General features: G+C 39.7%; 1 protein-coding gene and 1 long non-coding RNA gene across 6 annotated transcripts in view; one reads left to right on the forward strand and one right to left on the reverse strand.

Moving 5' to 3' along the window:
• SLC7A6 (solute carrier family 7 member 6) overlaps positions 1 to 9182 on the reverse strand; it is a 27554-nt gene extending 18372 nt beyond the window's left edge. For 2 of the 4 annotated variants that reach the window (XM_085589654.1, XM_021535245.4), the window contains exons 1-2: positions 8822 to 8887; positions 2718 to 3281 (exon numbers count right to left, since the gene is read on the reverse strand). In XM_085589654.1, coding sequence (XP_085445780.1) covers positions 2718 to 3240 — 523 coding nt within the window. In that variant the 5' untranslated portion in view covers positions 3241 to 3281; positions 8822 to 8887. Of the gene's footprint in view, positions 1 to 2717; positions 3282 to 8821; positions 8888 to 9008 lie in introns of those variants that run through there. The other 2 variants (XM_085589655.1, XM_021535243.4) reach the window with 2 other exon arrangements.
• A 97-nt stretch (positions 9183 to 9279) lies between these two features.
• Positions 9280 to 13637, forward strand: part of LOC146766429 (uncharacterized) — a 34999-nt gene continuing 30641 nt past the window's right edge. The window contains exons 1-2 of one of the 2 annotated variants that reach the window (XR_014957910.1): positions 9280 to 9418; positions 11302 to 11350. This is a non-coding gene — a long non-coding RNA (uncharacterized LOC146766429). Of the gene's footprint in view, positions 11351 to 13637 lie in introns of both variants that reach the window. The other variant, XR_014957909.1, reaches the window with a different exon arrangement.

Consider the following 13637-nt stretch of genomic DNA (forward strand, 5'->3'; position numbering starts at 1 on the left):
AAATAGGATTCAGTATCTTCATTACTCTTTATTTAACAAAATCATAATTTGGTACATATTTTTCTTAGCCAAATTATCGCTATATAATTGAAATTTCTGTATTGGAAGCAGTACTTCTCCCAAATCTCTGTTTTCTCTCTAGCTAGATAAAAAGTGTTTATTTACTATTGTACTTTTTATCTCCATAAAGTTTTTTTGCACTACATCTTTTAAACATGCATATTAGTAAAACATAAAATTGACTGTTTCAGAAGGTGGCAGTAAATAAAAATTAAATAAAAAGATATTATTTCCTTTCCCATAATCCATGAATACCATTATGCTATTGAAATAAAAATGATCTTAGCACAGCTACCAAATTGAAAGCAATAACTTTTAAAATATAACAAAAGAAAGGTAATGATCGGATAAGTACAGCACTGGTATGTTACACAGTCTGGACAAGCTGGATGAGGTTCAACTGAGTGTGGCAAGAAGAGGGGGAAAAAAAAAATCCAGTCATATCAAATTTCAAAAGTCAGGACTGCTGCAGCTCCCAAAGAGCCTTCAGGAAAGAAAACAACTCTGCTCTTCAGTATTAGTGACTGGAGTATTTGCTTGCTGGGTTTATTTCAGACATATTTTTCAAAGCAACTTTCATTTGGATTAATTATTATTAGTGAGTTAGGGCTTGGTCTCTACTTGAGATGAAATGATACTCTGATACCTTATAAGGGAAAAAAAAGAAAGATTATCAATATTCTGAATAAGCCACATCTCTCTGTCTTTTGCTAAAAATACTCTTTTCTTCAACTTAATTATTGTTTAGCCACTTAAAGTTTTTGAGAACTCTCAAGTTTAGCTCTGTAGCACCAGATGACACCCCACTGCCAAAACGATTGTCAAAGTAATGCTGCATAACACAAAAGACTGTTCTCACACTAGCTTTATTATTGCTATTACTAAAATTTAAAAACCCCAACAAACAAAACTAAAAGTAAACCCCACAACAAACCCACCCAGTCTCACATGCAATCTGTACCTAACCAATGTGCAGACTTCCACTCCCAGCAGCTTCATTATTAAGGGATTAATCATATCCAGAGCTAGGGATCTGACAAACAACATCAGCCATGCCAAGACGGGGAGAAGTCTAAGCTTTAACAGCTAAATTAAGCTGTAGAGCAGGGATGAGTCTTAGCACTGACACTCAGAGCAGGGCAGAACAAGAATTTAAACCATAAAACAGTCTGGTAAAGTAAATTGTTCCACCTTCCTGAGAGTGATCCCGCTGTCATGTGTCTCTACTAAAAAAGAGGTGCTAAATCCTCTTTATTAGCAGCATATGTAGAGGACATCACAGTGTTTTTCTATACCTACTATATAATTTTAATTTAATCACTTTGTCTTAATTTCTTGCTTTTTAACAAGCTCCTTTTTATAAGGGCTAACTGTCCTCAGAGTGAGGGGATACTTTAAATGGAAGAGCAGATTCTCCCACACTCCTTAATCTGTGCCAAGATACCTTGGGACAATACCTGTTTAAGGAATGTGAACATGACACTACAGGCTCTTCACTCATTTGGAAGAAGGAGGGAACAGAACTGATTAAACTGACAGATCTCCTGGAAGAAGTTTGTGACTATTTTTTCCCCCTATCTGGTCCTCAACCAGGATGTTAATGCTTCCATAACAGTAAAAAAATAACCAGAATGGAAGAGGAAGCTGCAATCATCATAATCAGTTACAGAGGTCAACTATCCAAAGTACCTGCTACTGCTCTGTCATTTCCTTTTTCTTATCCTTTATAGACAACTCCAATAAGGAACATTAGAGCTCTTCCAACAGATGCCTCAAAAAGGAACCAGCTAGAAGCAGCACATATCCTTGCAGCATATTGTTGGCAGTAAAATAGTCCAAGTTCCATGCTAGCTTTTTGATACAAAATCGTGTCAATACAGTGACAGGCTCCAGAGCACACAGATATGGATCAGTACATCACAAAGCACTGTCCTACAGACTTACTGAAATACAGTTTTCACTGTTTTCTGGAAATGTAAAATATGTCTATAAACACTTTTAATAGGAAACACCTAAAATTAAATAAGACACACACAATTCAATCATACAGTTTCATTCTCTTGATGTCCTAGTTTGAAGTGTGTGGGCAGCTGCTCCTCTGTATTGACTAACAGAGCTGGCTATATGAATACAAATACTTCAATATTTTATGTGCATGCAAAATTTCCACTTTTCAAAACAGCTTTACCACACATACTGTTGTACTGACCTTACAGTTAATCCCAAGTATGAAGAATAATCTTGAATGAATAATTTTTTGAAACCAGAGTAGTAACTGAAGCATGTAACCATTGAGAAACTATTGCAAACCAAAGTATATTAGAATTTACAGAATAAGAGCCATTCTGCAATAGGTCTTAAGAATATCCCGAGGTTTGATTTAAAATACCTCTCTCAAGGGAAAACAATTTTTAACCCATTTTTGCCACGTAAGTAAGCTTGGAAGAGCTCAATACTTGTTTCTGCTTCCAAATGAGAAAATGGTCATTCACTGACTGAACACCTTCAAGTTTCTCACGTGCTGTAATTGTTCTTTCCCCCACTGTAATGCAAACCATTGCAGATCCAGCATGCACCAACTGTGAGCGTGGGTAAGATGTTTAATAAAACGTACCCTGGATAAAAACTTACCATAGTAAATTTCAATAAATACTTACATTCACAAGTAGCTGCTATGAGACGACAAGCCACATACGGAGGGTCGCAAGAAGGGAAGAAAGGCTGAATTATGTAGTTAGCAAAGGTGATGGCAATGATTGCCTGACTAGTTGGTTCAACAATCAGGAGTGATGTCCACAGACGAATAAAAGCAATGAAGCTCCCAAAAGACTCCAAGATATATGCATAGCTGGCTCCTGACTTTGTAATAGTGGTTCCAAGTTCAGCATAGCAGAGAGCTCCAAAGACTGAAAATATCCCTCCAATTGCCCAAATTATTAAAGACAATCCGTAAGATCTGCTGTAGATGAGAACTCCTTTGGGCGAGACAAAGATACCTGAACCAATCATGTTGCCTACTATAAGGCTTATCCCATTTATTAAAGATATTTCTTTCTTCAGTTGCATTGTATTTTGGTCTCCATCCTTTGTTCTAAGTGTATCTGTCCTTTCTGATTTATTGACGGGGCTGTATTCAGCCAGTGAAATTTGTGATTTTGTATAATCTGTCCTTTCTGCCATTGTAGAAAGACTGTGAATTCTCCACGATTCCAAATCACAATCTAAAACAAAATATAGACAGCTGAAATCATTTTTATTATCCCAGGACTTTCCTGCAAAATCTTCTTTCCACCTTTTTACCCTATGATTTACAAATATAAATTAAGATATTTCCTTTTGCTGCTTCAAGTTTGGTTCTTTTTACACGAAGTCAAATTCATGCACAGTTAAACAGCAACCCCTACAAACCAAGAGACAAATTCCTATATAACCTTCAATGAAAGAGGAACTGCTACCATCAGGAAAACAAACAAAACTGTAGGAAGGACAGAATTAAAGGACTCCTATCTTGAGAAGACCAGAAGAAAAGCCAGAAAGTAGGTCAGAGATAAGGAAGCACCACGAGACCGAGGTGGAAGTTCTAAGCATGAACATAGACGTACTGCAATACTAAAAATCCCAATCCAATTACTGTGCTTACACAGGCAATTTATGAGTTATCTAGTAACAGGTTATCTAGCAATATGCCCTCGTGTTATCAATGCACTGAGGGCTCTTGCTGAGGGCCACAGGCAGAGGAACTCACTCCACACCGCCCTTGACCCAACCCTTGACTTCTGACACCACAGCTCTTCGCTCCCTCCCCAGAACTCTCTATCCCCATCTCACTGCCTCTGTACTCAGTTATCTAAAAGTACAGCCTGTACATAAAAACCCACAGTAGTTGCAATCCAAATTCCTCCATTAGCAGTTGTATTTAACAGTACCTAAGGACACAGAAATTAACTTTTTCCTCTGCTTCAGAATTGACTGACTGGAAAAGAGCCACCTTTTTCTGAAGTCTCTAGAAAATGCTCCCATGCCTTCCAAAAGCAAGTTACTGCTAATAAAATCTCTCAGTTCAAGAAGACATTGATAATTCTGAATAAGACCCATTAGACCTATTTTACAAAAGTTTAAGATCACTAGCTTATTAGTTGCATAAAAAAACAGGCCCTACATATCTACCCGAATTATTTTCATAACTATTCATTTGTCCTGCCCCTGATTCAACCTTTAGTGTACACTTCAGCTATTTAATATAGAATATAACAAAAAAATTAAAATCTGGGTCAATTAGAATAAAGCAGCTAATCTAGTGTGGGGTGGATTTTGTGTTTTTTGGGGGGTAACAATAAACATGTCAACTGAGACAACAAAAAACCTAAATATGGGAATTTTGAAAGGTCAACATGCAGTCACCCAAACTAAATGTACATCTAGTAACATATCAACATACAAACTCCTGTAGGCACACCTTTCTGGAGAGAATACTCCTCCTCTATCATAAAGCAAACACCTTGTATACTAAAGCACAGAGAATCTGACCTGACATCCCTGAACTAGAATGAAAATGTGAAAATTACAAAGATTATTTTCAATCAATTAAAGAAGTAACTTCTACTGAAATGGACTACAAATTTTTAATTGAAAAATACTACATCATTCATCTTCAACTCATGAATCTTTAGAGACTGTGTTCTTTTAAATAATGCTAAGTTAGACCCTCAATCTGTTTAGCTGGATGTCTTCTGGTTCAATATTCCAAATAAACACTTTAAAGATGCTTAATTACTAAATATATATTTTATCATTTATACATTAACATCTAGTATCACAGATACATCAGAAGACATCAAATTCCACATTTATAATCAAACAGAAAATTTTTAAACTCACAGACACTAATCACTGCCATTTCAGAACTAAAAAGCTTGAGTATTATAATGAGGCACCTCCAACAAAATTAACTACAAGAGAGGCATCCCCACAGTTTCAACAGATAAGTACAGCAAAATTGCAAAGGAAAACCAAAGTAAATTGATCACACCAGTTGTGTTTCTCTTGTTATTTATTCTTCCATCTATCTTGTGCCAAATTCATTTGCAACCAGTTACCACCTGACTTTCCGTTAGTGGTGTAGTAAAGTTTTCAAAAACACACGTGCTCTATAAATTCACATGATTATTTGTCTGATATGCTAGAGGAAGTTATTATCTGTAAATGCATATAATTTTTAATCAATTATAGATATGATGCAATAATCAGAAAGCTCTGCAAAAGAGCAGAAAAAATAAACAAAGCAGATGTTTTCATAACTAATTTGGCTGTAAGAACTGGATTTAAAAGAACACTTGTGACCCATAAAAATATAATTCAACTCCAAACTATTTTTTTCCATGAAAAAACTTGGGATAGGACACTAGTTGCAAATGTTTTTTAGAAGGCAATTCACCCTGAACAAATGTCAGCAGAAAAAACAAGAATACTACAGCTATTATTATGACATCCAACTACCATTTGAGAGCGTGCCATCTTCATTTTCAGCCCTTACAGCAAAATGGCAAAACTATATAAATAAGTTAAGAACTGATCATGAATGTAAACCACCATTTTGGCATTTTGGTGGTAACTACACAGATTTAGGATTTCTTACTTACATATCCTAATCATTATTCCCATTTCTTCCTGAACACCTTCCAAAGCACACACATGTATCAGAAGCTTACACATTACTTGGACTACGGGCATTTTGATGATTTAAGTCAATTGAATAATTCAAATCACATCAAACCCGGTGTCTTAACGCAGAGCCAGTTTTGAACAAAGAGTAACCATCATTTATTTACCTCATGGTCTGGAGTTCAGAAGTGCATTTAATTACCCGCAACTACAAACTCTGTCACGTCAAATAGCAGCATGTGACTGCAGTTCTATACAGTTTTGTTAGCTATGACCTTGACTGCTTCTTGCCCTACTATCTCCACCCAAGAAAGAACAATCACACTATCTCTCAACCTAGACTCTTTTGTCCCCCAATTCTCCTTCTTCCCCTCCGAGCCTGCTTTTGTTATTCCCAGCTTTGGGTATCTGCCAACAACTAGTATTTGCTTGAAGGTGTGTACAGCAGATCAATGAAGATTTGATACTTCAGTCTCTTCCCTAGTCTTGTTTGTTTTATATGCCTTTTAAAGCCATCAGGGCAGGAATTTCTTATTTGCCCGAGTGACAAGTGATGTGATGCATTATACCACCTCTGACAAAATCAAAACTGTTGGCAGGCTTTTTTCTCTCAAGTACTCCACTTAATCTTAAGTGGAATCAGAATCTGCAGCTTTGGCCAACTGGAAAAACTTATCAAGAAAGAGGGAAAGCAGAGACTAGAGAAAACTGAAGCTATGTCAGAGAAAAAAACCCATATATTAAAATCCATGATTCTGTCATGAGATCATTATTTCAGTGGAAACAGAAAAGAGGCTTGGAGGAGGAGAACCAGAGACAAATAGTATACATTTTCTAAAATACAATAACCCTAATATACTGGAGCTAAAAATACTTTCAGAACAATCTCTAACGCTGCCAAACCTGACCACAGGAGTGCTATGGCTAATGCAGGGTTCTTTCTGCCTCCACACAAGCTAACCAACACGTGGATTTCCTCATCGCTCACCCTTGTGCAACACATCGTCTTCAACTCTTTTTTTTTTTTTTTTTTTTTGCTGATCACTGCAGCTGTGAGGAATCTTTTTGCTGATATATGTAGATTTTTTTTTTTTTTAACTGAAATTATTCTGCTGTTGGTATAGAAAGCTATGATATGAAACCAGGACCGAGTGACCTGAAACTTCACTTCAGTGTTTCAGTAAAAATGTATCTTCTGGTAAGGCCTATCACACTGCAGCTAGGTACCAGAGGAGCTGATGAAGGTTAACATGCAATTAGCAATGTACTAACACTGCATTACAGGGCGGCCCTCCTTTAACGGGAGGGAAAAAGGAACCATCTGCCAAGATCCTCTTTCTCCCACTGAGTCAGTTGTTCGACCTGGGATGAACCTACAAGTTATTTAATGACCAAGGTGAAGTACCAAACTGCTAAAAGCTGTGTTTGCTGTGCTTTTATACGATACTTGCTCATTAGCAAAGGTCTCTGATGCTCTTGCTTCTGTCTTCCTTAGCTCTTGATTGCATAAAACAACTCTCACTGTAGCAGCACAGCTTTACATACACATTTTGGCTGTTCACAAACACCAGATGTGTGTGTGAACTCCTATTTCTGAACACGACTGGCGCTATGAGCAATATTTAAGATTGCTCTATACAAGCAAACAGCATCACTTCAGGGAGTTAAGCACCAACAGGTCAAAGTCCAGAAATGCTTATTCATTGTAATGTATATATTTAGGAACCTCATAGTTTGAACATTTACATAGGAAAGGTTTAGATTTTGTCTAGGATATGTTTTTCTAATGAGAGAAGAATCATTGCCTTGCCATATATATGCTTAACAGACAGGAACCCCGCGCAAAAAAAAGCAATTCCCACTGTAAAGATCTAATCTGCTCAACCAAGTCTTTTGTGTTTGCACATACAAATACACCATCTTTAGCACAACATAAAATAAATCCTACCAACAACATTTTGATCAGATAGAATTGGTTGTAACATCTGTTAAAAAAAAAAAGGACAAGGTACATTTATTATGTAAAAAAGTATGAAAGAGAAGTATGGAAAAAAAAGTATGAAAGAACTATGACCGTTTCTTCACTTAATAGTTTATCAGTATGGTCGTAAGTAACATTTTCATATTTTTTGTATTTTTAGTTATTTTCATATTTCCAAGTTAAAAAATAGAAGTAAGCTCACAACAGGGACTTTGATCAGTCTTGATTTAGGCTGGGAGCACACAGAGTTGCTGCAGTGAGAGGAACATCTGGTGAAACGTATACAGGTAAAGACAGAAGCAACAATCATAAAGTTCATCATCTTATTTTTCATGCTGAGGAAGAAAAGCAGAAGCCTCTTCAAAGGAGGAAAATTAATGCTAAAATGGCACATGCTACACCCATGTGTACTCTTCAGGCGGCACTTACAGCTGCACCTGATCACATCGGAGATAATACGCTTAATTTAAAAACACATAAACCAATCAAATCACTACTAAAGCAGACCAGCGAGACAGGTGCGCTGGCCCGAGGGTCTCGCTGAGCCCCCTTCAGTGCCCGGCCACAGCCCGCGGGCAGGAACGATCCGCACGGGAATGACCCGCACAGGAACGGTCCGCACCCTCCACACGGGAGGAACACGTGGCTTCACAAAGCCACCCTCGGGTCGCCATGAGGCGCCCGGGGGGCTGCGGCCGCCGGCCTGGGCGCCGCGGGGTCCCGCCGCACGAGGGGCGCGGCCACGGTGGCACCGCCGCTCCCGCAGCCCGCTCCGCTCCCCGCGGGCGGCGGTGACCCTCCTTCTCCTCACGGAATAAGCGAGGCTCACACCGCCCCGCCAAGGAAGTAGCTGGAGGCAGCCGCCTCGGGCGGGGGCTGTCAGAGCCGGGGCGCCCTTTAAAGACAATACAGAAAAGCACACGGCGTTAATCTTCCACCGCACGCTTGCGGCAGCGCGGGTCGCCAAAGCCGCCGCCCCAGATGCTCCGCAGGGCAAGTTGCTGCCGCCGCAGCCTCTGCACCGAGGCCGCTCCCTGCCCGCCTTCCCTCTAGGTGCAGGGAGCCGAAGGAAAGCGGGGAAGGAAGCCGAAACCCCCCCCCGGGCTGCGCCGGCCGTACCGCGTTACCTCCGCTCCCGCGGAGCCGCCTCGGGATGCTGCCGCCCGTTGCCACCCGAGACGCGATGGCGGCCCCTCAACCCCGCCCCCCCGCGCCGGCATCGCCGTCGCCGCCTCCCCGCCGCGCCGGCCCGGCATCACCGCCTCCGTCACCGCCTCCTCGCCCTTCCGCGGCAGAAATCCGCTACCTTCCGCGCGGTCTGCCCGAGGGAGAAGCCGCGAGGGGCCCGCCGGCTCCGCAGGGGTTGCGCGGGACCCCCCGGCACCCGCTGGTGCGCAGGGAAGTGTTCGCCGGGCCGGAGCTGCCCCCCGCCCCGCGGGGTGCGCGTCAGCCCCTCCGGTACCGGCGGCTGAGGAGAGCCGCCACCGCCTCCCCCGCCGCCGCCGGAGCGGGGGACCAGCCTCCCGGCTCCCCGCGGGGGCAGGATGGAGAGGAGCCCTAGCGCTGACGGTACGGCACGGCGCCGCTGCCAGCCCGGCCGGGGGCCCCTGAGGGCCTCGGGGACGCGGAGCCCCGGCGGACGCTGCACGAAGTTACAGCCGCATGAGCTACACCTCCTGAGAGACCCTCACGCCGGAGGCTGAGGGGGCTGAGAGGGTGGGAACCCTAAAATCTGATGATACTTTGGGTTTCTACTGCATAGGTCCTATGCGCCAGTCATAGTGGATATGGAAATGAAAATAAAACGCTACCACCGGTGTGTTCCACATAGCTACACCCAAAATTTGGCTTTGTTAAAATAGTAATGGGCTTCTCAGGATGATGATAAAGTGACCCACAGTGCCTGATTAGCAAGGAACTGGCCATTCAGCAGATTTATCTGGGGTGTAATGAAAGCTTTTTTGTCTTCCACCAGCAGATTAATAGTTTTACCCTGTCCAAGCCAGTAAACCCCAGGCCACAGCCCCCTCTTCATGTTCTGTTGTTACCTGTTTGCTGCTCCCTGCAAGGCAAAGGGATGGTCAGTGCCTGGAAAGACAACAGGGCTCAGGAGACAGGGTAGTCTCACTCTAAATAATTTAATTACTCCTCCCTTCCCTGATCCACAGTTGTTATCTACCATCTGACACATATAAGTAAGACATGAAGTTTTTCAAGAGAGTAAAAATCTTGGGGGCAAATAAAAATTATAAGGCTGTAAAAGAAGAGGGAAAGGAAAACTGTGTACTGTAATATGCATGAATGTGCTAGTAAATGCAATAGTGGAGTCCAATTTTATTGCCACAAGGCTTACATTTCTGATTTCCATTCTGCTTCTTCTCTCAAAAGTTTTTGAGTTTCATCAAGGAGTTGTTTTCCTTCGTTGTCACAGAGACAACCAGGCTACCAAGCAACTGCTGCACTCATCTATATCTCCAGATATTCATTACACTGTGTTTGGATATAAATGAATTAGGAAGGGGGAGGGGGGGTATTAAAAGTTGGCTTTTTAAGTGCACACAAAGAAGATAATATTATTAGACTTTATTTCTAAACCATAAAGCACCATAGCAAAACAAACTCCCATTTGCAGGAGCCTGATCTTCTCAGGTCTTTAATTATGTTTGTCTCAACTCTTTGTTTGGCTTTTGTCAAATACAAACTATTCTAAATCTATTACCTGCTAAAGCTGCTGACAGTGTTGCGAAGCAGCAAACAAAACCAGTCTGCTGCCTTCTGGGATCTTAACAGCTCTGATAGGTTACTTCTTTGTTTTTAAGCCACTTACACAGCACTTACAGAAGATAAAAACATAGATGACATCTCCAGAATATAATCAAATCCTTACAATATGAAACCAATTGTTGTTACAAAGATAATACGAACCAGAAAGCAATCATTTGATGGTAATAGTGCTTAGTGATTCTACAAATGTAGTGCCCTGTGTTCTGTAGTGCAGGATTTTTGGGTAGATGGGTATTTGCAGCAGTCGTCTCACACGTTAATCAAAAGGTGGATTGAGTGTGAATGTAAAAGATAGAGCTGATTTCAGTTGTTGCTAGACTGCATTTTAAGCGTTCCCATGATTGAATCTATTGTAAGACAGCATTCACTCCTCAAAAAAATGGACTTATAAAATGTCAACTAAGTTATAAATTATATTAATTATAAAATTGCCTTTAGAAATGAGAAATAGATGAGAACTGACAAGGCATAGGAAACAAATTATTAGGCATATACTGGAAGTATAGAGAATGACATTTTACTTTAGAACTTTGAAAAAGTGCCCATTTGAGGGTTTCAAAAATAGAAGTTCACCAATTATGAGAACTTACAACTCTGTAGAGGTTGGTATGAGAGATCCAAGTTAGGACAGCATCATAAGGCTAGACAATGTTTCTGAAATGTTTGCATGTGAGCAGAAGCAAACCTCAGAATAATCATCCAGATAGATATTTTTGTTCAATTTGGTAAGGTTCTCATTTTGTAAATTACTTTACCCATTTTACTATGGAAGCAAAATGTAACTCTGGACTCCATTATTTCTTCTCTTGTTGCAGATTACATAAATTTCGTGCCTCATCCCTGATGCTCCATAAATGGCCACTGGTAAGTTATGTTTATACAGGAGTGTGTATTCTCTAAGTGCTAGCAGACAAAAAACAGCTAAAAAACATTTGGTTTCTAGGGTTTTATCTGATACTAATTTAATCAAGTTAAGATCTTATCTCCTTCAGCTAATGAGAACAAAGTCAGACTGAGTTTTGGTTAAGTTTTGCCCTATCTGCTTTTTTGTGTCTGACTAATATTGTCACTAGATGCCTCTTAGAAAATTTAATTCAACTCAAAAAGCTTGAAGAATAAACCAATTAAATACCCCTGAACAAACCAAATTGAAATAGCATCAGATTATGGGAAACCAAATCCACACAATATTCATTAAATGGTTTTAGAACATGAAACAAAACCAAAGTAAAAATTGCTATTAAATCTGAGTGAATTTGGAGCCTTATACATCAGCATTGTGCTTGTTCACAAGTTTATTCTGGTGAGTTTAAGCATATTCTTACAGCATAAGTCCTCCAAGAATGTTTTGCTCATGCACTTAATCAATGGAAGAATGAGCGTGTCCTGAGCTCCTTAAGGGTCAGCACTGAAGGGGTGCTGTGTAAATGTAAGTAGTACTCATTGGAGCTTATGGTGGAAATATTGCTTCCAGCCATGTGCTTGATGGTTTATGCTGGCTCCTTTTGAAATTCTACCATACAGAGTGACTCCTGGGACTACTCTGATGTTGAAATGTATATTCTGTGGACAGAGTTATTCACAAGGGTCATGAAATTACTCAGGACAGTAAATCTGGGAGTTTAGCCAGGTCCCAGCAAATGACAATTTTATTAAGTACTTAAAAGCAGACATTATTTTTTGGTTAGTTTTTCAACCTTAATGATTTAAAAAATCAAACACAATATCAACCATGTATTTCAGGAAACAGAATCAGTTAAAAAAGAAATGTAAGTGCACCTGTTTCTTTTCTTTGGTTAAAGCTGAGTGACTTTGTTTACAAAAACAAATTCACTGATCATTTACCCTTTCTTTTTACCTTCATCTTTCTATCACACAAATTTCTTCAGTAGCTGGTTTAAGCAGGGTAAGTCTGATTTACAGATGAAAGTGACTATAAACACCAAAGTGCTGTGCATTTAAAGGAAAAGGTCTAAATTTAGGCTTCTGTATTTACCTTCCCCTGCTCCTAGCTGCATGTCTCCTCCTACTCCAGTGGCCTTCAGCATTTGACTGGTGCTGGCACTTGCCCAGCTCTCTCTGTAAACTCACTAAGCTGTCAGTACTTTTATGAAGGTAGGGTTTTTACTATCAAAATCACGGAAGTACAAACATGGAGTAAGCCAGAAGCAGAGGCTGAGGTGGTAGAAAATATCCCTTTAAGGAACAGAAACTGTGAGATGTCTCTGTCTTGTCCAACTGCATTTGTTTAATACTCTGAAGATTAATATTAGTCCTTCTTTTATGGAAAACGTAGCTTCTCTGTACTGAAGTTTTTTAAAACAGACTGTAAAATAAGCTTTGACATCCCATCTTTTAATTTTATTTGTCCTATCTAGTTCTGTTGCCTTTCAGGTACCTATTTCTTTTCACTGCCTTATCTATTCTCATAAAAATTTATTATTTGCTTGCACATAACTTTGTTGCATATTATTGCAAGCTGTTTTTGTTCAGTGCAAAGCAGAAGTGGGAATAGATATCTTCTAAAACATGGACCAGTTTTCAAATGTTAACTTTGCTAGGAGGGCAAAAAAAAAACAAACCAAAAGACCAGCAAAAATATCTCCATCTTCAGGTAAACTTTAAAGGTCTCTAGGACTTTTTTATCACTATTTTGATTAATGTCGCAAACTTTGTATTTTAATTTTACATTTCTCTTGCTCATGTAATCTCTATTAAAAGGAGAATGTGCAATATGTAAAGTTTTCCCCAGTCAATTTTGGGAGTTTATTTGGAAAAAATAGTCCCTTGTACATGTACTTGTTTTAAAACAGATGGTTTGACTTAATGCTTTAGACAACTAAATCATTCAGCTTTGAGACTCTACCCTTTGATTATACAAATTGTCTTATCTTTGTTGAATTAACTTCATGAGCATCTGGCTATTTATTAATAAGAGTGAATGAATCACAGTCTTTGTTTTCTTGGAAAATAACATGGGAGTTAGAATCATTGTTTCACAATTCTTATAACACTGCAGGGATTTTTAAAGATAATGCTCTTTGTCCATGTCTAATTGGAAGGCTATTAAAAGTGATTATGTATAAAAACAAACTTGTAGCTGTAAAAAATAGCAACTTAAGGATAAATATTTTTTTCTTTCTTGTTTCAG

The sequence above is a fragment of the Lonchura striata genome, chromosome 11 (assembly GCF_050655825.1).
Source record: "Lonchura striata isolate lonStrDom1 chromosome 11, ASM5065582v1, whole genome shotgun sequence".
In the NCBI taxonomy this organism is placed as follows: Eukaryota; Metazoa; Chordata; class Aves; order Passeriformes; family Estrildidae; genus Lonchura; species Lonchura striata.